Source organism: Typopeltis vanoorti, chromosome 16 (assembly GCF_054136105.1).
Source record: "Typopeltis vanoorti isolate ZY-2024b chromosome 16, IOZ_Tvanoo_1.0, whole genome shotgun sequence".
Lineage (NCBI taxonomy): Eukaryota > Metazoa > Arthropoda > Arachnida > Uropygi > Thelyphonidae > Typopeltis > Typopeltis vanoorti.
In genome coordinates this window covers 13,066,695-13,093,257 of record NC_143564.1, presented here as the reverse complement: position 1 = coordinate 13,093,257, position 26,563 = coordinate 13,066,695, and the positions used below count along the sequence as shown (strand labels likewise).

General features: G+C 36.4%; 1 protein-coding gene across 4 annotated transcripts in view; it reads left to right on the top strand.

The window, feature by feature from the left end:
• The window catches only part of fmt (phosphatase 6 regulatory subunit 1-like protein fmt), a 450,952-nt gene that overhangs the window by 101,887 nt on the left and 322,502 nt on the right, over positions 1-26,563 (top strand). For all 4 annotated transcript variants that reach the window (XM_090406310.1, XM_090406311.1, XM_090406308.1 and 1 more), the window contains exon 9: positions 24,997-25,225. In XM_090406310.1, coding sequence (XP_090262436.1) covers positions 24,997-25,225 — 229 coding nt within the window. The remainder of the gene's footprint in view (positions 1-24,996; positions 25,226-26,563) is intronic.

Below are 26,563 nucleotides of genomic sequence, written 5' to 3'. Positions count from 1 at the left end.
CATTTTATATAATTCCTCTCTTCTCTCCTCAGCCCACGCTCTGTTCCACTCGCGCTCGTTTATTTCACGCGTCTCCATGACAACAGACAAACATAAACATTCTCGCCAATGTTAGACAAGGTTATACTACTACATTGAGTCATTACATACGTTAAGCTTTATACACAAATAGGAATAATTAGAATATTTGCTTTTCAATAAATGCGTAGTTAATATTGCAAATATAAGTTTCTATAATATTGACATAACAATAAATAAAATAGCTTAATAATATTTAATACAGAATCTATTTACCATTAACACATTTCTTTGATTAAATAATTAAATAATTGATATAATTAAGGTATATATGATATCAAATTATATTTACGTTATTTACATTAAATAATATTTACAAACGCAGCCTTTGTGATGGAAAATCATGTTGAATTCTGATCAAATAACATTTATTCTATTTTCTACATAATTAGAATCCAACACTATTTTGACACCACAGCAGTATCCAACAAATAGCATCACCCAAAGGTGAAACAATTCAGGATCCTAATCATGCTCTCCTAATACAATGAAAGCTATAATTGTATATATCATATCATGTAGGGTGGGTACTTAATTTTTGATAAGAGTGTCGCTCTGATCTTAGATGTCCATAACTCAGACCAGAAGATATTGGTGTAGTGTAACCCATGTAACCACTGCCTTAAACTCTGATCACCTTGCATTCTAATGCAGGATGAGGATAACCTGGGGAGTTTTAATGCCACTAAAACACAATCCTGTCTCCTTTCACGGGAAGAAAGAACCATATTTTACTCTTCTCCACTTTTGGCCCATTCCGTTTATCGGCCAGGATCAGTTCTCTTCTTGAGTTGCATTTCTCATCTAGCCTATCCTGGCACAAACACATGCATATCCTGTTTAGCCTCCAGTAAAGCATAGTATTCTTATTTATTCTAAACAATACTTCTCGCCTACTTAACTCCTGATACTATCTAAATCTCAAATTCACACAACCTTAGAATAGTGTTCTCACATATGGTATAGTGCACCTAGGACCTCTCTCAGAATGCTTGATTGTATTCAGAAGAAAGGTATTTACTAAACTGATGACCCCCCCCCCCCCCCCATCTCTCTCTCTCTCTTGTTGACTTCCTCTAGTTGCTGCAATCATAAAACAACAGGAATTTATTACATTAAGTTAGATACACCTACTAGTTTTACCACCTAAAATAGAACCGAACCGGTGGCTTCATTAGGGTTGTTTCTTCTTCTTTTTTCAGTTCATGGATCATAAAGTTGATCAAATGCTGAAAAACTTTTGCCGTACATTTAGACAAATTCATGCTAAACAATAAATGTAAAAATGCATGTATTGGCTGTCTTCTTTGCCAACAACAACAGAAGGTTGTTGTTGGCAAACTCAAAATCTCTAATGTTGAAAGATTTAATAAGAGATTTCAATATGCTATTTAGTATCAGGCCTTGGTAATACTACTGTAACTGATCCCTTCAGAAGTCTGGAAATAAAAGTTCTTTTTTTATATAAGGCATAGTTGAGAAGTTCCAATGAACCTTTTTTTAGGGTCAACATCTGCAACCTGTTCTTTCTTTCTAACTTCAAATTCATAGTTTGTTTGTTGTATGTAGGCTAAATCACATGATGAGCATGAAATTCTATATACCTCTGGGTATATTTTGGGTATTTGTAAAAAGGTGTGCTAATCTTTAGAAGGCTATGAACAGTTTGAAATGGTTTAAAAGTTATTCTGATGTTGTGATTTTTAAAAAGAGATGCTATTTTAAATGCTAGACATCTAATCATGTTGGAGGTTTAATGGATTGCATACAGCACTCAGAAAGGATTAAAACATAATTTAATACTTCCAATATTTCGTCTGTCATTGAGACAGCAAATTCAAAAAAGAGAGACTATTCTTAGAATCAGCAGCAGCTCTCAGGAATCAACGAAATCTTAACAAATATGGTTGCATTAAGCTTCTTAAGATTTGGGAAACGCTTATCACCAGTGGTCCTACTTTACATTCCAGGCCACCTACAACCGCCCTTAGAGGGTGCTCCACCTAGATAGGACTTTAGTGTCACCCACGTGGTTGGGTTTAGTATTGTGTGTTATTTGTATATATGTTACATTAGTTTTTTATTATAATCCCTGAAGATGTCTCAGTGACTGAGACGAAATATAGGAAGTATTAAATTCTGTTTTAATCCTTTCTGAGTACAGTATACAATCCATTAAACCTCCAACATGATGTTCTCACAGTACTTAAGCCTCTACACACGGATAGACTTCTAATATATAGTATTGTGTTGGAGTCTTTGTATTGGATATTCTGGTTTACTGGGAGCAGTAGGGTTTGAAAATAAAATCCTACCAACTGTTTTCTTGGAATAGCCATCATCATCAAATTCTTGATATATACCCCCAAGGGGTGTACAGGATATGATAGTACTACATGAAAAATTTACATCATTACTAACTTCTATCTACAATTTTCCTCCAAATCAGTCTGTTACCTGTCAAGACTCCAACATTATCAGATCTTATATTTCTGTCTTCTAATGCACTTTTTACTGTATCAATCCTGTATACAGTTTACTGTATATATCTTGGTCTTCCTCTGGGTCTTTTTCCTGCCAACCTGCAGAGAACACTTGTTTTATTAATCTTTATTCTCCCATTCTGTTTAACTGGCCATACCATCTGAGATTAGATCTGCTAACGCATTCCTGGATGCTGATAATGTCAAGTTCTTTCCTAATATCCTCATTTTTAATATGATATTGCCATTGATGCCATCTGTTCATGCCCCTAATCTTTCTCAGGACTCTCATATCTGCAGTCTCTAGTCTTTGGTCAAGTGTTTTACTTCTGACCCAGCTCTCAGATCCATAAGTTCAAATTGGCTTTAATACTATCTTGTATATAGCTAATTTAGTGTTTTGGCTAATTTCTCTCTTATTCCATATAAATTTATTCAGTTGACTTCCTACCATACCAGCATTGTAGATTCTGTTGTCTATTTCCATATTTAATTTACCATCTTTACTAAAAATCATGCCTAGGTAACTGAAATGTTTTACTTGTTCTATAGGCGCTTCATTCACAATGCAGTTGATATTTTCAATGTTTCTGCCTATTTTCATTGTCTTTGCCTTTTTAATGCTGACCTTCATACAAATCTATTACAACAGTTATTCACTTTAGTCAGAGAATCTTGCAAACTTGTAGCGGATTTATTTAGAAGTATAACATCATCTTATAACATCACAAAGCAAAGTGCTAAGATTAACATCTCCAGTTTTGATATTATGTTTTTTTTTATTATTATTATTATTATGGGCAGCTCCAAGGAGTCCTTAGACTCATTGAGCGAGGCCCAACATCATGTCAAGAACAACTATTCAACATTCACACAGTATCTATCATACTTCACCTTGAACTCATTTACAGTCATGGCACCCACAACAGACTCTGGCAGCTTATTCCACTCATTTACCACTCTCCAAGTAAAAAACCTAGCTCTAACACCCTTGCTAACCACACTCTGACCAAGCTTCCATGGATGGCCCCTAGTCCTCACACTACCAGTCCTATTCTCAAAAATATCTTCTGAATTAATCTTATAGAAACCCTTCAGTAATTTGAATGTCTCAATCATATCACCCCTTTTCTGCCTATCAACCAATTTCTGCAGCCCACAAATCTTCAGCCTGTTCTCATAAGATTCATTCCATAGTCCTGCAATTATCTTGGTCACTCGTCTCTGGATCCTCTCCACCTCCTCCCCATCGAGAAGAAACCCCGGCGGCCATATCTGGGCACAGTAGTCTAGATGGGGTCTTATCAAGGCTCGATACAGAGGAACAATAACCTGTTTGTCTCTGCCCGTTAAAGTGTTTTTCAGCAACCATGTGATTTAATGAGCTGATTTTGCCACTTTTGCGATGTGTCTCCTAAACTTCAACTCCCTATCTACCAACACTCCCAAATCCCTGGCTTCGTCAATCTCCTGAAGTACAGTTTCACCAATATGATATACTGCTGCTAATCTTTTCATCCCAAAATGCAAAACCTTACATTTTTCCTTATTAAATCGACATCCATTCTCCTTAGCCCAGTCCTCCAAACTATCCAAATCATCTTGCAAAATTTTGACATCCTGAGCGTTCACTATTGCTCTACCTAACTTTGCATCATCCGCAAACAGATGCACAGTTCCTCTCAGATCCTTTCCTACATCGTTAATGAACAAATTAAATAGTAGTGGTCCAAGAACAGAACCCTGCGGCACACCACTAGTCACAGGCAGTCTTTTGGACTCTACTCCTGAATAAACCACTCTGATATCTCTCCATCAACCACCCTCCTATCCATCTCACCAACCCTGTATCCATTCTCATATGCTGCAGTTTACTGATTAGAATTCCATGTGGTATCCTATCAAAGGCTTTAGCAAGGTCCAGTAGAATCACTGTAAACCCGTTACCCTTATCCAGTTCAGCCGTCACTGTGTTATAGAACGTGAGCAAGTTACTGAGGCATGATCTACCCTTCACAAAACCATGCTGTCCCCCATACAGTATCCCATTTTCATCTATCAAATCTTGTATTTTCCTCTTGACTATTTTCTCCAAGACCTTGACAACAATTCCTGATATGCTGATCGGCCAATAATTTTCAACATCAGTCTTGGAACCTCCTTTATGCATTGGAACTATTTTCCCCTCTTTCCACTCCCTTGGGACTAACCCAGACCCGAGACTCAAATTAAACAAAATGGTCAAAGGCACTGACAATTCTTTAGCTGCTTTTCGTACAATACGAGCTGGTATACCATCCAATCCCACAGATGAATTCACATTCAGGTTTTGTAATAGACTATTCACCTCCACTTCATTCACCACAATTCCCATATAAGCTGTTGGTTCTTCCATTTCTGCAATGTCACCACCTGGATGATATATTCTTGCAAAGTGCTCACTCAGTAATTCTACTTTATCAACTGATTCAGTTACCTCCCTACCATCGGCATTCTTTAAAATCAATCTGCCGTATACATTTTTTCTTTTACTTGCAACATATCGAAAAAACTGTTTGGGATTCTCTTTAGACTGCATGGCTGATGTTCTTTCATAATCCGCTTTTGCTTTTCTTCCCACACTTGTTACCTTTCTGGTCTGGGCTTTATACCGTTCATGTGCCTGCAGGTCACCTTTCTCCTTAATTTCCCTCCACAGTTGTTTCTTTTTTTGCAGCTCAAGCTTAATGGTGTTATTCATCCATTTAATCATTACTTGATTTATTATTCGGGCTCTAGGTATACAGTCAGCCATTGCCTCCTGCAAACACTTCTTAACTGCTTCCCATGCACTATCAACATCCAGCCCTTACAGTTTTACATGCCATGGCACTGAACCAATCAAACTCCTAAGCTTGTCATACTTACCAGCCTGATAATTCCACATGTACCCTGTCTAAATTTCATAGGGGCTTGACTTGGGAGGTGGCTAAAGGTGTGGAATATGACCACAGTCAAATCCTCAGATGCATTTACTATGTCAAGCACTCTCTGATCCTTAGTATTTTCCATTACATGCTGTCGCAGATAGTTATCCCTTAATAACCACATAAAATCCAATTCCTTTTTCCCATGTGTCCTCTCCTCCCTCCAATCTATGCTACCATAGTTTGGAGTGAGGAGATTCCTCCCATAATAATTACCATCCTTCCACTCATTTCTTCTATTTGCTTACGCATACTATCTCCACCATCCCTTCCATCACCCGGTCTATAGCAGCACCCAATTGTATTTGTTCTGCTAGCCTCAATCTCACACCAAATGGCCTCAAATGTGCTCTTTTCTCTATCCTGCAATTCAACTTCTATTCTCCTTGGCTGCAGCTCATCAGCTATCATCAATAATACTCCTTCCCCCATTTTATTCTCCCCGTCATTCCTGAACACACTATACCCCTCACATTCAATCCCACTAGCTCTATCATCTTCAGTCAGCCATTTTTCATTAATGCCAATAACCTGTGGTCTGGAAGTTCCAAACAAGGCCAAAAATTCTTCCTTCTTGTTCCTAATACTCCTAGCATTAGTATACATGAATTGCAGACCCCCGTTAGTCCCATCCCTACCTTGATGCCTTATGCTAACTATCCCATTCTGATTTGTTATCCTTCTTATTCGCTCGGGCATATTATACTCATTCATACACTCAACTGCCTCCCTATGGTCTACATATCCACTCCCCACCCCCTTTAATAAATCTAGTTTCCCTGATTCTGCACATCCACTTCATTCAACAACACTTTTTCAAGTCTCCTTACACCGAATCCATTCAAATGTAAACTATCCATCTTATATAGATCCTTTCGCCCGTCGAACTCACTCCACACGTCCACAAATTCCACACCACTCATCCTGCATAACCCACGCATAAAGTCATTTGCAATTATGGCCCTCCTCCTAAACTCTTCACTGTCATACAGCAGAAAAAGACTAATCATCCTAACTCTCTCACTCTTCTCTTTTGCTACCTCAAACAATTCCTTCAGGTCCTCTATCATTTCCATTTTATTTTCTTTCAAATCATTCGTACCTGCCACCACTATCATTTCTTTCACCCTTTCCTTTTGTTCCTTAATGGTCGCACCAGGTTGGTACGATTTTGCCAAATTCTCTACTATCACACCTCGTACTAATGAATCTCCATACATCACTCTCTCCTTCATTTTGCTTACGTTCAAAATCATACTCTTATTTTTCCTATCATACTTTTTTTTATTGGCTGGTACACTCGGTAGACATTTGTACATATGCTCCAACTGCTGCTGTGCCCTATGTATCGCTCCGCTCAATCCCGCGATCTCGCTCATTGCATCTATCTCATATTTTTTATTATCTGTTAAACCATTGATTTGCTCTGTATTAATATTTTGATAAATGATAATGAGAGCAGAGAGGATAAAGTACATCCTTGTCTGACACCACATTTAACATTAACCACCTTCCTGTGCTTCCTTCACTTCTATCTGCTGACTTACAACTCAAATAAAGACTAAGTATATTCCTTATATAATGCCCCATTGACACCATATAACTGTAGCGCTTCGAATAGCTTCTCCCATGGCACCTTGTCATATGCCTTTTCCAGATCTACAAAATATTAATACAGATCTTTGTTATATTCCCATGAATTCTCAACTATCTATCGTAAAGCGAAAATTTGATCATGTCAGCCTCTATTTGCCGTGAATCCAGCTTGTTATTCAAGAAGTCTTCTCTTCCACAATCCTTCTCAACCGTTTCTCAAGCATACTTGCATATATATCTTACCAGGAACACTCAGTTGTGAAATATCTCTGTAATTCTGCAATTTTATTTCCATTTTTGAGAACAAATGGAATAGCCATTGAGAGCAAAAAAAAAAAAAAAAATTAGTGCATCTAAGTGTCTTGAGTCATTCATCATTTTGTGTAATAAAAACTGCTCTATTTTTTAGGGCATGGATTATGCTCAATTTATGGAAAAATGGTGAAGGGATGTTGCATGAAGAGAACATCCCATATGTGTAAGTTTACAATACACTTCAAGAGCAACACTACTTTCCAGCCTTGATGTTTTTCTAGTGATGAAAACATCAAGAAAAGGGAATTTCGATCATTTTCAAGCTCTAATGAAAATTTGATGGTATGTTTGTAGGAGTTAAGGGAATGAAGAGATTGTTGCAGGCTTGGGAGGCCATGTTTCCAAATAATAAAGATGCCAACCACACATCTCCATCATACTGCTGGTTTTTGAGTCGTTTCTAGTAGGAAAGTCTTCTTAAAATTCTTGACAAAAATGTCAGCTGAAGGAAGAGGGTGGGGCTGCCCATAGTCTCCAAAATGCATTGTTCCACTGAAAAACATTGGATCAGAGACAGTGTTGAAATAAGTCAGTAACGTAGAAGTCTGTAAGGAGTTCAACTCATCAACAGGAACATTAGTAAAGAGAGATATGATGTCAAGACTTGCAAGAATATTGATAGATGACGCATATAAACCAGATAGTTTCTGAATATGATGTTTCCAAATAATAAAGATGCCAACCACACATCTCCATCATACTGCTGGTTTTTGAGTCGTTTCTAGTAGGAAAGTCTTCTTAAAATTCTTGACAAAAATGTCAGCTGAAGGAAGAGGGTGGGGCTGCCCATAGTCTCCAAAATGCATTGTTCCACTGAAAAACATTGGATCAGAGACAGTGTTGAAATAAGTCAGTAACGTAGAAGTCTGTAAGGAGTTCAACTCATCAACAGGAACATTAGTAAAGAGAGATATGATGTCAAGACTTGCAAGAATATTGATAGATGACGCATATAAACCAGATAGTTTCTGAACAAAATGGGATGAATTTTTGATTTGCTGAAAATTCAGATGACCTTATATACTGTCCTGATAGATTAGCTAGATGTTTAGATATGGTGTAAGCTGGAGAGTTTAATGCATCTACTAGGTCTCATTGGGACATAAGGCTTGTAAATTTTTCGCATCCTGTAAAATCAGGGAAGAACAGAATGTACTGACTCGAACTTTCATAGTAATTCTGGAGGCATTTGGGATATTATTGAAATAAATCTTTTATTTTCTCATGAATTAAATAGAGTCATGATCCAGACCAGAGTAAGTGGGAAGAGTCAGAAAGCAGACTTGTAATTTTTTACATTTATAATCCTTGAATACAACAGTATTCAAAACTACTATTGTATTTCCTTTATCAGCTCTTCAGATTACGATGTTCCTGTATTTTCTAAGTGACAGTAAAGTTTTCCTTTCTGAGACAGAAATATCTTTCAAAAAGATATGAAATCCTTTTTCAAAGTTGTATAAAAAATTCACTTTTGGAAAATTCAGAGTTACAGCATAATTAAGACTTTTCAAGAATTGATTCCTCTGAACGTGTTAAGCAATGGTCTGACAAGTTTAATGCAGCTTTATCTGAAGGTAGAGTCAGTTCTCTGTTCATCTGAATCTAAGTAACAAATGAAATTTCCTCTTCATTCTATTTGTGCAAGAATTAAAAAAAATATATATATATATGTGTAAATAAGTTTTTTTACCTTGGGAATAATGTATATTAGGGTTACCAAGTAATTTTATAAACTTGGTTATTTTACTCCTAATCCCAAGTAAGCAAACAGTTAAGTTTGTGCCTGAACGTAGTTCAAGTCTAAAGATGGTACAACACCAGGGCAACTCATTGTAAAGGTGGGTAAAGCTCTGATCACTATTCTTAGTATTTTCCCATAATGTAAAGCACATCTCACTAGAAGATGTATACTGCAATACATTATGGGTGGGGTCACTACCCAGACCAGTTTCAATCTGGGTAGTGACCCCACCCATAATGTATTGCAGTATACATCTTCTAGTGAGATGTGCTTTACATTATGGAAAATACTCAGAATAGTGATCAGAGCTTTAGACTTGAACTATGTTCAGGCGCAAACTTAACTGTTTGCTTACTTGGGATTAGGAGTAAAATAACCAAGTTTATAAAATCACTTGGTAACCCTAATATACATTATTCCCAAGGTAAAAAAACTTATTTACATCTATATCCCCTCCAGAGATTCTTATTCAAAATAAAAACACCTTGTAGCAACTTATATAGGTAAAGTTGATAAGGCTCTGTATTACTAAAACCTTGGTATTTAGGGTCTAGCTACTCACTGAGGAGACCTCAAAAAAAGGTTGAAACCGGTCTGGGTAGTGACCCCACCCATAATGTATTGCAGTAGACATCTCTTAGTGTGATGTGCTTTACATTATGGAAAATACTAAGAATAGTGATCAGAGCTTTACTCACCTTTACAGTGAGTTGACCTGGTGTTGCACCACCTTTAGACTTCAACTATGTTCAGGCACAAACTTAACTGTTTGCTTACTTGGGATTAGGAGTAAAATAACCAAATTTACAAAATTACTTGGTAACCCTAATATATAAAATTACTTGGTAACGGTCAAAGCTGTATAACTGAGAGGAGAACTCCACATGACCTTCAAAGGAATGCGGAGAACAGACCAGGGCATCTGGCCTAATGTCCAATCCTCACCTTCTTGTGGTACACCCTGTGGGGTATCTACCCGTTCAGTAATTTGGGATTTAGAAGACCAAATTGTATTCTTATTGGCTTAAACCAAAACATAAATGATGGTACAACATGATAGAATTTCATGCCGGCTGGGACGTCCCCCGGTTAAAGAAGGTCCCTGTTGTCCCAGCAAACCAGGGCAAATAGCAAAAACTCAGCTACTGGAACAAATCCTAAAACTTACCCCAACTCAACATCACCAGAGTTCAAGATCGGTACTATCAACATAAGAAACCTGAATGGCAAAATAATGGAGATAGCTGAGGAATTGGATAAGTATCGACATAATAGGGGTGACTGAAACAAAAAACACAAAAACTGGTGAAATCTTTCTGAGCAATAAATACAAAATGTTATATTCAGGCAATGACAATAAAGGAAAAGAAGTAGTAGCCATATAGTATTCAACACTAAATATGAGGCTAATCTTCTTGAATGGCAGGCAGTCTCAAGTAGAGTGATTTGGGCAAATATCAGAATGAGGAACTGGACAATGAGACTTATTTGTGCCTATGGTCCCACAGAAGATTCTACCAAGGTAGAAGTGGAGGAATTTTTTGTGTCTTTAGAGAAAGCAACTGACACAATGAAAAAGGATAAGTTGGTCCTTGCTGGGGATCTAAATAGCAAAGTAGGAAATGATTGTCAGACATACAAAAATATTTTGGGAAAATTTGGAGAAAAGAGCAAAGCTAATAATAATGGCAAATGCCTTTTTGGATTTCTGCTCAATACATGGACTGGTTATTACTAACATCATGTTCCAACATAAAAATGTGCACAAATTCACATGGAGAGAAGAGGCAAGGAATAAGAAAAGTCTCATTGACTATGTTATTGTCGATAGTTATGTTTTATCCCTGGTGCTGGACACCAGAGTGTACAAAGGATTTGAAATTGGAAATGATCGTTATTTAGTTTTGAGCACGGTAAAATTGAATTTCATACCGAAAGAAGAACATGTAGAAAGTTTTAAAGCAAATAGAAGTTGAGCAGCTCTCAGATGTCAACTGTAGACTCAAAGACAAAAATACACAAAGATTATTGCAGAAAAAATGAAAGAGTTGGAGAACAAGAACCAAACCACAGAGATTCTTTGGCAAGCCTTGAAATAAACCTGATTTATTCACCCAGAGAGGCATGTGGTGAGGATGTCTGCAAGGATAGAAAAATCAGAACTCCATGGTGGACAGAGGAAGTTAAAGAGGCAGTGAAGGAAAAGAAGAAAGCATATCAAAAGTTAATGGCAAATAAGTCATCTTGTGTTCTTGTAAGAAAGCTAAACACTGTGTTAAACTAGCTAAACAAAAGTGATGAGAGGACTTTGGCAAGAACATAGAAAATAAATATCAAGAAGATAGCAAATTATTCTGGAGGTTGTTGAAGAAGCTTAGAAATGGAGAAAAGAGTGCTGTAAAAGGAGTTAGAGATGATAAAGGTGACATGATAACAGGAGAAAAAGATATCCTTGAAATATGGAGTAATTACTTTGAAAAATTGCTAAATGAAACAAGCAGTGATAGCACAGTGGTAAAAAAACACACAACAGGCATACAGTCAGTAATACATATCCATACTTGAAGTAGGAAAAGCAATCAAAGGCTTGAAATGTGGAAAGGCAGCAGGAGTAGATGATATATTCAACCAGAAATGCTGAAGTATGGTGCTATAAAAGTCTTACAGTAGCTGCACTGCATAGTTCAGAAGGCCTGGACAAAGGGACGAATTTCCGATGATTGGAGTAGAGCTCATACTACCCATATATAAAAAGGGAAATAAAACTGAATGTGAGAATTACAGAGGTATTTCCCTACTGAATGTTCCTGGTAAGATTTATGCATGTATACTTGAGAAACAGTTGAGAAGAATTGTGAAAGAAAAGTTTTGTGAAGAACAAGCTAGATTCAGGCAAAATAGAGGCTGTTAGGATCAGATCTTCTTCACTTTATGAAAAAATTGTTGAGAAATCATGGGAATATAACAAAGATCTGTATTTAAGTTTTGTAAATCTGGAAAAGGTATATGACACGGTGCCAAGAGAGAAGCTATTTAGTATGCTACAGTTACGTGGTGTCAATGGGGCATTACATCAAGGGCATTAAATTTTATATCTTTATTTGAGTTGTAAGTCAGCAGTTAGAATTGAAGGAAGTACAGGAAGTTGATTTAATGTTAAATCTGGTGTCAGACAAGGATCTACATTATCTCCTCTGTTATTCATTATCTATATGGATCACATTATAAAGGAAAGTGGTATTAAACCTGATATCAAAATTGGAGATGTTAATGTCAGCTCTATGCTTTATGTGAATGATGTTATACTTCTAAATAAATCCACTGCAAGTCTGCATGATTCCCTGACTAAATTGAGTTGCTCTTGTAATAGATATGGTATGAGTGTCAGCATTAAAAAGACAAAGACAATGAAAATAGGCAGAATCATTGAAAATGTCAACTATGTTGTGAATGGAGAACCCCTGTGGAATAAGTAAAACATTTCAACTACTTAGGCACGATTTTTAGTGAAGATGGTAAATTAAATATGGAAATAGACAACAGAATCAACAAAGCTGGTATGGTAGGAAGTCAATTGAATAAATTCATATAGAATAAAAGAGAAATTAGTCAGAACACTAAATTAACTGTATACAAGACAGTGTTCAAACCAGTTCTAACTTATGGATCTGAGAGCTGGGTCAGAAGTAAAACACTTGATCATAGACTAGAGACTGCAGATATGAGAGTTCTGAGAAAGATTAGGGTCATGAACAGATGGCATCAATGGCAATATCATATTAAAAACAAGGATATTAGGAAAGAACTTGGCATTGTCAGCATCTACGAATGCATTAGCAGAGCTAATACCAGGTAGTAGTATGGTCACTTAAACAGAATGGGCGAGGAAAGATTAGCAAAACAAGTGTTCTCTGCCAGGTTGGCAGGAAGACGAACCAGAGAGAGTAGTGAAGATGGTATCTTCACTCACTACAAGATATATCTGGATTGATACAGTAAAAAGTGTCTTACACAATAGAAATATGAAATCTGATAATGTTGTAGTCTTGACAAGTAGCAGACTGATTTGGAGGTAAATTGTAGATAGGAAGTTAGTAATGATGTAAAGTTTTCATGTAGTACTATCATATCCTGTACGCCCCTTGGTGGTACCTGGTAGGAATTTGATGATGAGATATATATATATATATATATATAGATGTTAGATAGATATTTTTGTTTATTTATTTATTTATTTTTTATATAACTTGGTAAAATATACATTGGAAGATAGATAATAAAAAACAGACTATTTACATATTATAAGAATGTATATTACAGGAAAAAAAAGGTTTTTCTTTTTAGATATACAATAGAACTGAAGGGGAAAAGGTACATTCATGGTATGCAGGATGTGTCTTTTCAATAAGATTCAATATTACAGTTCACCATCACTTTTAGTTATTCTTCAGCTGAAGTGTATTATCGTCGGCAATCCAGAACAGTGTTCCAGTTGGATTCCACTCCTCTATGAATTTTGTGACAGTTCCTGTTTCTTTGTAGTAATCAAATTCCAGTGAAAGCCTGCTTTGTAGTTTCCGCCGTAGGCTACACATGAGGGTTTTGTTCCGATTCAGTAATGGATGGGTGCTGGTTATTTCTTGTTTGCTTAAGGTAGAAATTGTAAATGACTGCCTTGGCACAGATGAAGAGGAAATTGCATGTTTTGTGTTTGTTCTCTTCTGTAAAGTCTAAATTCCAGTAGTCTTCTTGGCTGTGTGTGTAGTTACAGGTGCTAGAGGCTGTATTCTGGATGTAGGTGATCATCACTTTGTTTGCAGGACAGGTTAGATAAGTGTCTTCACAGAATAGACACTGATCCGATTGTCTTAGCTGAAATTTGTGGAGCTTAGTAGGAGTTGGCAAGATGTTTATGCCATAGCCTCCACTGTATGTCGGAATCTGGTTTGGCACACCTTGATTTATATGGAAGACCCACCGAAAACTGGGTGGCATGTGCAGCTTAGTAAATGAGAGGGTTAAGGATGAATATAAGAAGGGCAAAGTTGGAGGCACTGATATGAGGAAGTGTTTTTCTTGAAGATTTTCTTGTAGTTGGAGGAAATAATTGGAAGTGAGGCTTCAGATGATGCAAGATGAAAGGTAGGCTCCCTGCAGTTTCTAGAAGAAATACGGATTCCCTGAGGTGTAGCGATATCTGGATAGGCTTTTCTAATAGCAGCTTGCATCTGTTGGTATTGCTTTTCAGATTTTGGGTTCTTCATTGGTAAGCTTGTGAATGTTTTCCACTTTAGGGTCTGGGTCAGGAGGTCCCCTGTGATTCTTATTCCTGCCCAGTTCCATGTAGGGAAAAGAAAGGGCTGGCCAGTTGTGAGACTTGCTATGTTTCTGTTCGAAAAAAGTGGTTCTGCTAGTACAGCTGACTGTTGATCCTGTCAGTGTGTGATGAAGTTCTGTCTTTTTCCACCACTGTAGAGCATCTTTGTAAAAATGAGGTAGTTTAAGAGGAGATGGTGCAGAAATAGCCATTCGGAGGATTGTGGAAAGTGTAAGCCCTCAGGTGGATGATTTCATGATGTAATCGAAGGTGGTTAGGTAAGCTTGACTGGACTGAAGCGTCTTTAGGAGAAGGATTATCCTGAAGGATGTAATCTTATTTTCAAAGGAAATCAGGTCTTGACCTCCCTTATTGAGTGGCTTGCAGAGTTCAGAGTATGTCGTCCAGTTAGTATTGTTCCAGAGGAAACGTTTGATTTCCTTTTGAATGTGATGGATAAATTCTTCACGGGGTGTGAGTAATTTGAGGGTACGCCATAACACACTCGCAGCCATCTGGTTAACTATTAGTACTCTTCCTCTAAGTGAAGATATGGAACGAATGCAGTTCCGTTTACCTAGCACTTGTTTAAAACGGTTGTGCAGCTATGTCCAGTTCAGTGTGTTATATATTCTGCTGTTGCCAAGGTACACACCTAACTATCTTTGTCCTCCACTTGACCATTTACATTCTATCGGAGAATCATTTCTATCCTTCCATTTGCCTGACCACAAGCCAGTAGTTTTTGAAGAATTTAATTTGGCCCCTGAGGCTTGTGCATATTGTTTGTGTGCTTCCTTGGTTACTGCCATTTCTTCTTCATTTCGGATTATTACAGTGACGTCATTGGCATATGCTAATAGGGTTATTTTTTTATGTGAATTTGTTATGCTGGTTCGTTTGGAGTTGATGGTGTTGTGTACTCTTTTTAAGAAGGGTTCTATGGCCAGTGTATATAACTGTCCAGAGAGAGGACATCCTTGCTTGATCCCTCGAGATTATGACAAAGTGCGTGTGAGCCTGTTACTGATTTTTAAACAGAAGTCTGCATCTCTGTATAGCAATTGCACTGTTTCAATGATGAGTGGACCATAGCCGAATGCCTTTAATACTTCATAAAGGTACTCGTGCTCTACCCTGTCGAAAGCCTTCTCCTGATCAAGGCTAAGGAGTGCAAGGTTTTCGTGTTGGCTGTTTGCGATGTAGATGAGATCTCTTATTAAATGGAGGTTTTCATATATTGATCTTCCTGGGACAGAGTACGTTTGGTGTTGGCCAATAACTTCAGACAGTGTTGGCTTTATTTGGTTTGCTATAACTTTGGAAATGATTTTGCAATCGGTATTAATTAGGGAGATTGGACACCAGTTTCGGATATCCGTGTGGTCTCCCTTCTTTGGTATCAGTCGTGCTACTGAGGTCGTGACGGATTGTGGGAGCCCATTGAGGTAGGCTTCTTGCAGTGTTTTGAGGAGAAGTGGTCCGAGTTGATTCCAGAAGACTTGGAAAAATTCTGTAGTGAGACCATCAAGGTTGGGAGATTTGTTCTTTGGCAAGGATGTGTATGCAGTTTTCAATTCATCCAGCGTGATTTTGTTTTCTAAGTGGTTCCGATCTGTTGCAGAGATTTTTTTTGTTATTTTCAGTATTTCATTAATGGCATGTTGGGATGTTCCTGTAGAGCTGTATGCATTCTTGTAGTATTGCAAGATTTCAGAAGTGATTTTACTTGAATCTTCTGTAATGTGGCCATCTTGAAGTCTGATTGCAGAGATGGAGTTTGCAGCCTGGTATTTTTTTCCAAAGAGAAAAAATATTTTGTGGGGGCATCTGAAAGATTTATTTATATATGCCACGATCTAAGTAGGGCACCTTTTGCCGATAATTCTGCGTTTCTTTGCATGGCTTGGAAGGCAGAGTGATATTCAGGGCTTTCTTCTGGGACTTGAGTTGTTCTTCAAGTTGTCGGATTCTAATATTCCTCTGTTGATTTTTCTGGTGACTGTAGGTCTAGGATTTTATTCGTGATTTTAGGTGGGGCCACCATGTTTTCATTGTTTCTGTATCCATTTTCGAGTGATTGAGGTTGGTTATTAAGGCCTGAATGTTTATTATATGAGCTAGATCTTTCAACAGACTATTGTTGAAAGATCTAGCTTATATAATAAACATTGTTGAAGATCCAATAGGCATTTCCTGATTTTGATGCTTCCAATGATAATGAAAGTTGCAGCTTGATGAAGCAATGATCTGAAATGTCGGAAGGGATGTGTGAGATGTTTCTAACTAGAGGCAAGGTGTGTTTGGAAATGTAGTATCTGTCCAGTCGTGCTTGGTAGAGAGATCGATAGATATATGAGCTATGAACCATATTGTTGACAATACCAACCATGCCATTGATTATTGAAACTTTTCACCAACAACCACCCTCTGTTGCTGACTGCAGACACTATTGCATGCTAAGCATTTTTACATTCATTCTTTAGCATGAATTTACCTGTTTGAATTTACTTGTTTGTATTTTTTTAGTGTTTAATCAATTTTGTGATCCATGTGTTTATATTTTTTTTACAAGAAAAAAAAAAAGAAGCCATAATTTCTATTTTAGGTGGTGAAACTAATAGGTATATTTTACTTAATGCAATGATGACTAATAAATTCTTGTTGTTTTATAAATGTTTTAGCCATAAAACCTCACTATTTAAGTATGCCATTACAATGTAATTTCTATAGTTCCATGGAACACTGCTCAACTGGCCATTACCATTCTCCACTTATATGTGAACACAAGCAGTTGCTTCTGCTTGTGTTCACATATGATTTAAGTGGAGGAATACAGTTCAGCTTCAAACATCAAACCAACTTCTCACCCTCCTCCTTCATTCCCAAAATTCTACTCTATGGAACAGTTTTTCCCATTGAGGCACCCAGCTCTTTTCGAGAAATACAAAACTATAGAATAACATGTATGCCACAGTAAATAACATTATGTAATTATTTCATCTTATGTATCATAAGACATCATAGTACAACTAATGAACAATAATAGGAATTGAATTAAAAAAACAGTAGCACGCATGCTTAAATTGAAATTCCTCTATATTATACTATGTACACTTGTCATGTGTTCATGGATTAAAAACTACTGGGCTGAAATTAAAATTACTTAAATTAAAATATAGCAAATAAATTATTGAATACAATTGAGAATAACAATTTGCCATGCTTTTGGAATAGTGGGACAGTCATTTCGATTAAGAGTAGGTCTATGAAGTGCTTCAAAGTAAGGCTTCAGCACTTCATAGTAATGCCAGTTTATTTATAGATTTTCCTGTTTGTCCGTAGTAAGATAAGTTACATGAACATGGTACTTGGTATAAGCCAGGTAGCACCATTAGAGTTTGTTTTTGGAGAAGAATGTTGTGAATTTGGTTTATTGGTAGCAATGGGTTGATATTTTAAAGAAACAATAAAATTTCTGGGTTAACAAATCTATTGTTTCTTTGTGAAGGATATTGGTGAAGAGAGAGACTCTCTCTCTCTTCACTAATATCCCTCGCAAAGAAACAATAGAATTGTTAACTCAGAAATTTCCACCGGACAAGTGGAATTATTCAGATTTGTAATCACATCAGTTTACTTCACATAGAAAGATAAAAAATATAAACAATAGGAAGGAACAGCAATGGGCTCATCCTTATCTGGTAAGCTTAGCCAACTTCTTTCTTGAACACCTAGAAGAGAGAATTTTTGCTCTTGACCCAAAACCAACAATGTGACTATGCTATGTCGATGGCATCTTTGCAGTTCGGAGTCACATGGAACTTGAACTCTACTCATTTCTACAAAAAATCAACATCTTGCATCCTTGTATCAAGTCCACACTAGAAAAGGAAAAATCAACAGGTATTTCCTTTCTTGATGTGCATATCCAGCACAAACAAGATGGCTCCACCTCCATGTCCGTCTACCAAAAACCAACTTTTTCAGGTCATTATATCCATAATATATCAGCTCATCATCCATCTCAAAAATATTGCATCATAAAATCTTTAGTATCCAGAGCACACAAGATTTGTTCTGAAGAATCCCTAAAACAAAAATTGGAAATTATCAAAGAAACAGCCTTACTAAATGGATATAATCCAATAGCAACCATAAACCACTCTCCTACAAATCAATCCATACAAGAAGCTCTCAAGACTCCCATTCCATATATCAAAGGCATCATCTCTGAACGTGTGGCAAAAATTATGAAACAATATCAACTCATTGCTATCTACAGACCCATCAACCAAATTCACAACATTCTATCTTCTCCAAAAGACAAACTCTCAGTAATGATACTACCTGGCATATACCAAGTACTGTGTTCATATAACTTGTCTTACTATGGACAAACAGGAAAATCTATAAATTAACTTCTCTGTACATCAAGACCACATCTGCTTTATCAAACCTTACAAATCTGGCCTTGCACAACATGAAATCGAAAATGCTAACCACAGGATCCAGTGGCAAAATGCCAAATTACTACATAGATCCACATATAAATATGAATGGTTACATAAAGAAAGTGCTGAAGCCTTACTTCATAGACTAATCTTAATCGAAATGACTGTCTCACTATTCAAAAAGTGTGGGAAATTGTTATTCTGAATTGCATTCAATAATTAATCTGTTATATTTTAATTTAATTTCAGTAATTTTAATTACTGAAATTAAAATCAGCTCAGTAGTTTTTAATCCATGAACACATGCACTTTAAGCATGCACACTACTGTTTTTTATTTTTTGAATTCAATTCATATTGTTCGCTAATTGTACTGATGATGTCTTATGATAAGACAAAATATTTACAAAATAAAAAAAAAAGTTATTTACTGTGGTGTATGTGTTATTCTATAGTTTGGATATCCCACACGTTTCACTATATAAACAAGAGAAATAAAAAGAATTCCTTTTCTCTCTTTAACCACACATGGGACTTCTTGTATGTGTGGAAGAGGGATAATTAAGTGGCTTATTAATATTGTCTTCTGTTATAATGTTATGATGGCACAAAAAGGGCCTATGATTAATTAGACTATTCTAGAGTTAATTATAATGAAGTAAACAAAATGGCTGTGTGCATCTAGTTGATAAGAATTGAGTCTTCTTAAAATAAAGAGTTAATGTTTACCAGAGAACTGATTTTATAGGAAAACATTTTAAATATGGAGGATTTATATTCTGGTTAAACATTCTTTGCCTGCAAAAAATAAAAATTAAATGGAAAAGTGCATTTTTTATCCTCTGCTATCTTGAATTTCCAAATGAATTTGATTCTTTCTTTATTGATTAACGAACTCAAATGATTTGTAATGAATTTGGAAGAGTAGATGTTTATACTTCATACTGAATTATAAGATGTTGAAAGTTTTTTCACTTGGTTAGACTATAAATTATATATTTAGTTTAATCCTTCATCCAAGTGTAAGCAAAGTTTGTGCCTGAAATATCTTCAGGACTGGGACAACTCGTGACAAAGGTTGACCAAGTTCTCATCACTTTCCTTAGTATCCCATAATGCAAAGTATATCTCCTTGCAGACATGTGTAATACTATGCATTATGGGAAGGGTCACTACTCAGACCAGTTTTGACCTTTATTGAGGTCTCTTCAGTGGGAGCCAGACCCAGAGGTGATACCAAGGTTGAAGCAACTCAGAACTCATATTTCCATATGCCAGTTGCCAAAAAGTGTCACTCCTTATTATTAAATTACTCTGGATTAGAGAAAGATTGTGGAAGTTTTTTCACTTGGTTAGACTATAAATTATATGTTTAGTTTAATCCTTCATCTAAGTGTAAGCAAAGTTTGTGCCTGAAGTATCTTCATGACTGGGGCAACTCGTGGCAAAAGTGGACCAAGTTCTCATCACTTTCCTTAGTATCCCATAATGCAAAGCATATCTCCTTGCGGACATGTGTAATACTATGCATTATGGGAAGGGTCACTACCCAGAACAGTTTCAACCTTTATTGAGGTCTCTTCACTTCCTATATAGCTATGTTCCATTGATGACATCTTTATAATCTGGTCCCATATGGAGAGAGTGAGAATAACTTCAGTTCCTGAAAAAAATACACTTTTTCTATTCCTATTACTGTTAAGGACATTTATAGTCTAACCAAGTGAAAAAAACTTCCAGCATCTTTCTCTAATCCAGAGTAATTTAATAATAAGGTGTGACACCTTTTAGCAACTGGCATATGGAAATATGAGTTCTGCATTGCTTCAGCCTTGGTATCACCTCTGGGTCTGGCTCCCACTGAAAAGACCTCAATAAAGGTCGAACCCATTCTGGGTAGTGACCCTTCCCATAATGCATAGCATTATAAATGTCTGCAAGGAGATATGTTTTGCATTATGGGATACTAAGGAAAGTGATGAGAACTTAGTCCACCTTTGCTACAAGTTGTCCCAGTCCTGAAGATACTTAGGCGCAAACTTTGTTTGCTTACACTTGGATAAAGGATTAAATTAAATATATAATTTATAGAATTATAAAATCTTAAATAAAATAAATCTGCTAATATCTTTTATTTTCAATAGGGAGTATGCAAGACAGTTTTAACCTAAACCTAACCTAACCCAAGACTATCACTAATTTTAAATGGCATCTGTTGAAGAGAGAAACAAATGTGCATTCTCATGGTCCATAACATAGTATATCACTGTCTGAAAAACCTAATCTTCACTATAAAATTTTGTGTTGTGGAACCACCTTTCTAAATTTTAGTTGGGATATAGAAGGGAGTATTTGAAGATATTTGGATATGAAAATTTTGCTGTTCTTGTTTTTAAAATACTTTACATATACTGTGTTTGTAGCTTACATGAATGATTTACATAGAGTATAGTTTGGAATTGTTCAGAGATGAAATTTGATTGCTAATATTACCATTATTATTTTATTAATATCTCATCTCATCTTCTTTATACCCTCTTTTACCTTGTGGTGTTGAGGGTTTATTAATCATCAGACCTCAAACCGTTCACAGGATAAAGTGGTCAGCCCTATGCCCCTGTGTATCCAATCTCTGTAGGTTGAGTTCTCAAGCCCGGTTTGTCTGCTTTGTGGGATGAAAAACCCCATCTTTCTGGGGAAAAAACTCTACCGTCCACGCCCAAGACAGACTAACTTGGCTATGGCTGAGGAAGATCCTTCAGCTCCTCACGTCACCGATGGGAATCGAACCTAGGATACTCCTTCCCCAGGCATATGGTTGCGAAGTGCACAGCCATTAGGGTAACCGTGTGGACTTATTATTATTATTTGACACCTCCAGGAGGTCCATAGACTCATCGAGGGAGGGCACCTGCTCTACAACTCTGTCTCAACCAACTCAATTCCCCAACTACACCAACGCCATCTACTGCCGACCACCACTACTAGTATTTCCACAGACGATCACAAATGGCGGGATTTGAACCCTTGGCTGGAGAGCAGATACGCTAACCACTCAGCCAGCCAGGCTGGCCATTCAATATAGTTTTGAACTCTGAATTTTCAAACAGTTTCTGAGCTAGTTTAAAGGAAGAGTGTAGACTGAATTTACCTTATATGACCTCCTATATGACTTTGTTCCATTGATGATATCTTTATAGTCTGATCCCACATGGAGAGAGAATAACTTCAGTTCTTGGAAAAAATTTACTCTTTCTATTCCCATTACAATTAAGGACATCTTAATAATTCAGAATCCTACATATCACATTGAATTTTTGGTTTATCAAAAACCAACCTTTGTAGGTTGCATTCACTCATCTTCACACTATGTTTCTTTGCAGAAGATGGATTTTATTGAAAGTCATGTACATGCAGCTCATGTGATCTTCTCTTCTGATTCCCTTTTCTTAAATGAATTAATAAAATGAAATGCACTTTGACATTTAATCGTCACAACAAAATTAGCATTCAGAAAATTGATAGTTGTCATCTATTGACTAGACTACAATCCAGTGTGAAAAGAATTTCATTACCCTATCCTTAAAGGAACTAGCATGGAATATTTGCAAATTCAATCTGTGCACTTCTTTCAAACCAGCTAACAAACTGTCTTCTTTCTTGTCATACAAATGACACATTACCACCTCTCACTTTATCAGGTGTCTATCAAGTGCTCTGCTCGTGCCATATTAGTTACTTTGGACAGACTTGCCACTCTGATTTGAATAGAATCCAGGAACTTCATGACTCTATTGCATTTTTGGAATCTGACAAATTTGGCCTTTCTTTTCATGCTGTTGACACCAGACACAGTTCTCTGGAACCAGACAAAGATTCTTTATTTCAGCAGGTTCAAATTTTGATCCTCTTTCATCTTGAAAGATGTGAAACACTATGACATCTTCTGAACCTTAATCGCTCTGGCTGGATGCCAATCACAAAGTTTTGGGAAGTGATTACTATTAATTGTTTGTAATATAAATCTTTTTTTTTTTTTTTTTTGTTTAATTTAGGTAACTACAGAAACTTTTTTACAATTGTTCCATTTGAACTTATAGTGTAATCCTTAGGAGGGTTTAAAAATTTTGGTAAAAAATAAGTTAAACACATTTTTTTTGGAAAAAAATCATCTTTATTTCTCAACTTAGTCTCCATCAAGGTCTACACATTTGGTCCAGCTAGTTTCCAGTTTTTTCATCTCATCTAAAAAAAGTAGGATTTGTTAAATTGTGCAAAATAGTCATTGACAGCCTTGATTGCATCCTCGTTCAAAGAAATTTTTTCCCACCGAGTCAAATTTTTAAGTTTGGGAAAAAGAAGTCACACGGGGCCAAGTCCACAGAATGTGGTGGACGTGGAACCAATTAGAACCTCATTTCGTGTAATTTTTCCATTACAACGTCCAATGTGTGGGACAGTGTAGTCTCGATGAAAGAGCACTTTTTTGTGTGCCAATCTTGGCTGTTTTTCTTCAGTTCTTCTTTTAAACGGTTTAATGATTATGCATAATAGACTCATGTTATTGCCTTACCCTTTTCCAAATAGTCTATCATGATAATTCCTTTGGAATCCCAAAAAACAGTGGCCATCACCTTCCCAGCTGACAAAACGGTCTTTACATTTTTTGGTGCTCTTTCGCCAGGCATTGTCCACTGTTTTGACTGCTGCTTGGACTCAGGTGTGTAGGTGGATCCAAGTTTTATTTACAGTTACGAAGCGATGCAAAAAAAAAAATCCTATGAATTGCAATTAAACATCGCCAAACACTGTGTTGAAATGTCTTTTTGCATGCGTTTTTGATCGACAATCGTGGCACCCATCACACACACACACACACCTTTTTCACGTGTAATTTTTCGTGCAGGACATTATACACCCATTCAATTGAAATGCCTACAATCTCGGCAATCTCATGCACCTTCACTCAGTGGTCTTCCATAATGATACCATGGATTTTGTGAATCATTTCCTTCATAGTGACCTCATTCGGGTGTCTGGAGCACGCTTCATCGATGGACTTATGACCACATTTAAACTCATTTATCCAAAAACAAATAGTCTTATATGCTGGTACAGAATCCCCAGGAATTGCATCTAACTCGGTTTTGATCTGCACGGCCATCCTCTTCTTCAAATAAAAGTGTTTTTATCTCTGCACGAAACTCGTTTTTCTCCATTTTTATGAAAATGTGAACACGGTCGTTTTAAATGTTTGCCAAACGAGAACTATGCGTCGCACATGGCGAAAATTTTTCCAGGGGTCATGAAAAAGATGATATATGCCGACACTGGTATGAATGAACGAATTGTGTTGGCATCTATTGAAAATTTACTAAACCTTTTAAACAACCCTCTTAACTCAGTTGCAGCTGGATATGAGCTAGTAAGCACATACTGCATGACTCATTCTTATGATTCATATTTTGAATGTAGTTGCTAGGCTGTCTCTCTGATGATGTCAATGTTACATTTGGATGAAATATGGAGTTTTTTTGTTTTCTTTTTCAAAATAAAATCTATATTTTTCTACATGTGTAAGCTGCATAAGTATCTCGTAATATGTCTTGGAATATATGAAACGACTCATTGTTTCATATATTCAAACTACTATACCTAATCAAAAAAAATAAAATCTCTATTTTTTCTACCTGTGTAAGCTGCATAAGTGTCTTGTAACTTGTCTTAAAATATATGAATATATGAAATATGTCTTGTACAAATGTTCCCTTAAAATATAGGAATAGCAAACATTTGAGAATTGGTATGTAGGTAGCATAGCTAATAGCATATTGGCTACTCTATACTGTGAGAAAGATCTAATATATAGAAAAGACTATAGTAATGAAAAACATTGAACAAAATAAGAAATTATACTAATAAATAATACAAAAAAACAAACAAACAATGAAAACTAATAATTACTGACTTTTTTTTTTTTAAATCTTCTTTCTGTGTGTGACATGTTTTAATCATTATTATGATTATTTAATTTTAATTTACAGTCCTGCTGGACAGCAACAAGCACCACAAAATCCTATGTTAAATACACAATTGAATTGCCAGAATGAAAGTGCTCCACATAACTTTGCCTCGCTTTTCTATCGGAATGAAGTTTCTGAACAGATGACAGCCCTGGATGCTGATAGACTTGAAAAAGGAGTAAGTAATGTAGTGAAAGCTGTTATTCCACGTCTTGGTGACTTCCATCGTCTCTTACTTAATCCACCACCTGTAAGTACATGCACTTCTAAATTTTTAGATGTTGACTTTTCAATTATGAAACCATTTATTGTCATCTATTTGCTTTTCAATTACCTTCAGAAATTATTTGTTTATATGTGGAATATAAGTATTGCTTGATATAATGCCCAATTGACACCATATAACTGCAGCGTATTGAATAGCTTCTCTCTTGGCACCTTGTCATATGCCTTTTCCAAATCGACAAAACTTAAATAAAGATCTTTGTTATATTCCCATGCTTTCTCGACTATTTGTCGTAAAGTGAAGATCTGATCCTGACAGCCTCTATTTGGCCTGAATCCAGCTTGTTCTACACCAAGCTTTTCTTCCACAATTCTTCTCAACCGTTTCTCAAGTATACTTGCATAGATCTTGCCAGGAACACTCAGTAGGGAAATACCTCTATAATTCTCACATGCAGTTTTATTTCCCTTTTTATATATGGGTACTATGAGAGCTCTACTCCAATCATCGGGAATTCGTCCCTCTGTTCAAGCTTTCTGAACTATGCAGTGCAGCCACTGTAAGACTTTTATACCACCATACTTCAGCATATCTGGTCGAATATCATCTACTCCTGCTGCCTTTCCACATTTCAAGCCTTTGATGGCATTTTCTACTTCAAGTATGGATATGTATTCCTGACTGCATGCCTGGGCAGTGTTTTTTACCACTGTGCTGTCATCACTGCTTGTTTCATTTAGCAGTTTTTCAAAGTAATTACTCCATACTTCAAGGATATCTTTTTCTCCCATTTTCATGTCACCTTTATCATCTCTAACTCCTTTTACCGCACTCTTTCCTCCATTCCTAAGCTTCTTCAACAACCTCCAAAATATTTCGCCACCTTCTTGATATTTATTTGCTATATTCTTGCCAAAGTCTTCCCATGACTTTTGTTTAGCTAGTTTTACACAGTGTTTAGCATTCTTGCATTTGTCTCTGTATTCTCTAAGAGCACAAGCTGACTTATTTGACAGGAACTTTTGATATGCTTTCTTCTTTTCCTTCACTGCCTCTTTAACTTCCTGTGTCCACCAGGAAGTTCTGATTTTTTTATCCTTACAGACAACCTCACCACATACCTCTCTGGCAGAATCAATCAATGTTTTCTTCAGAGTTTGCCACTGAATCTCCAAGGTTTGATTCCTGTTCTCAAACTCTTTCATTTTTTCTTCAGTAATCTTAGTGTATTTTAGTCTACAGTGAAACATCTGAGAGCTGCTCAACTTTTATTCGCTTTAAAACTTTCTTACATGTTATTCTTTTCAATATGAAATTCAATTTTATCCTGCTCAAGACTAAATAGTGATGACTTTCAATTTC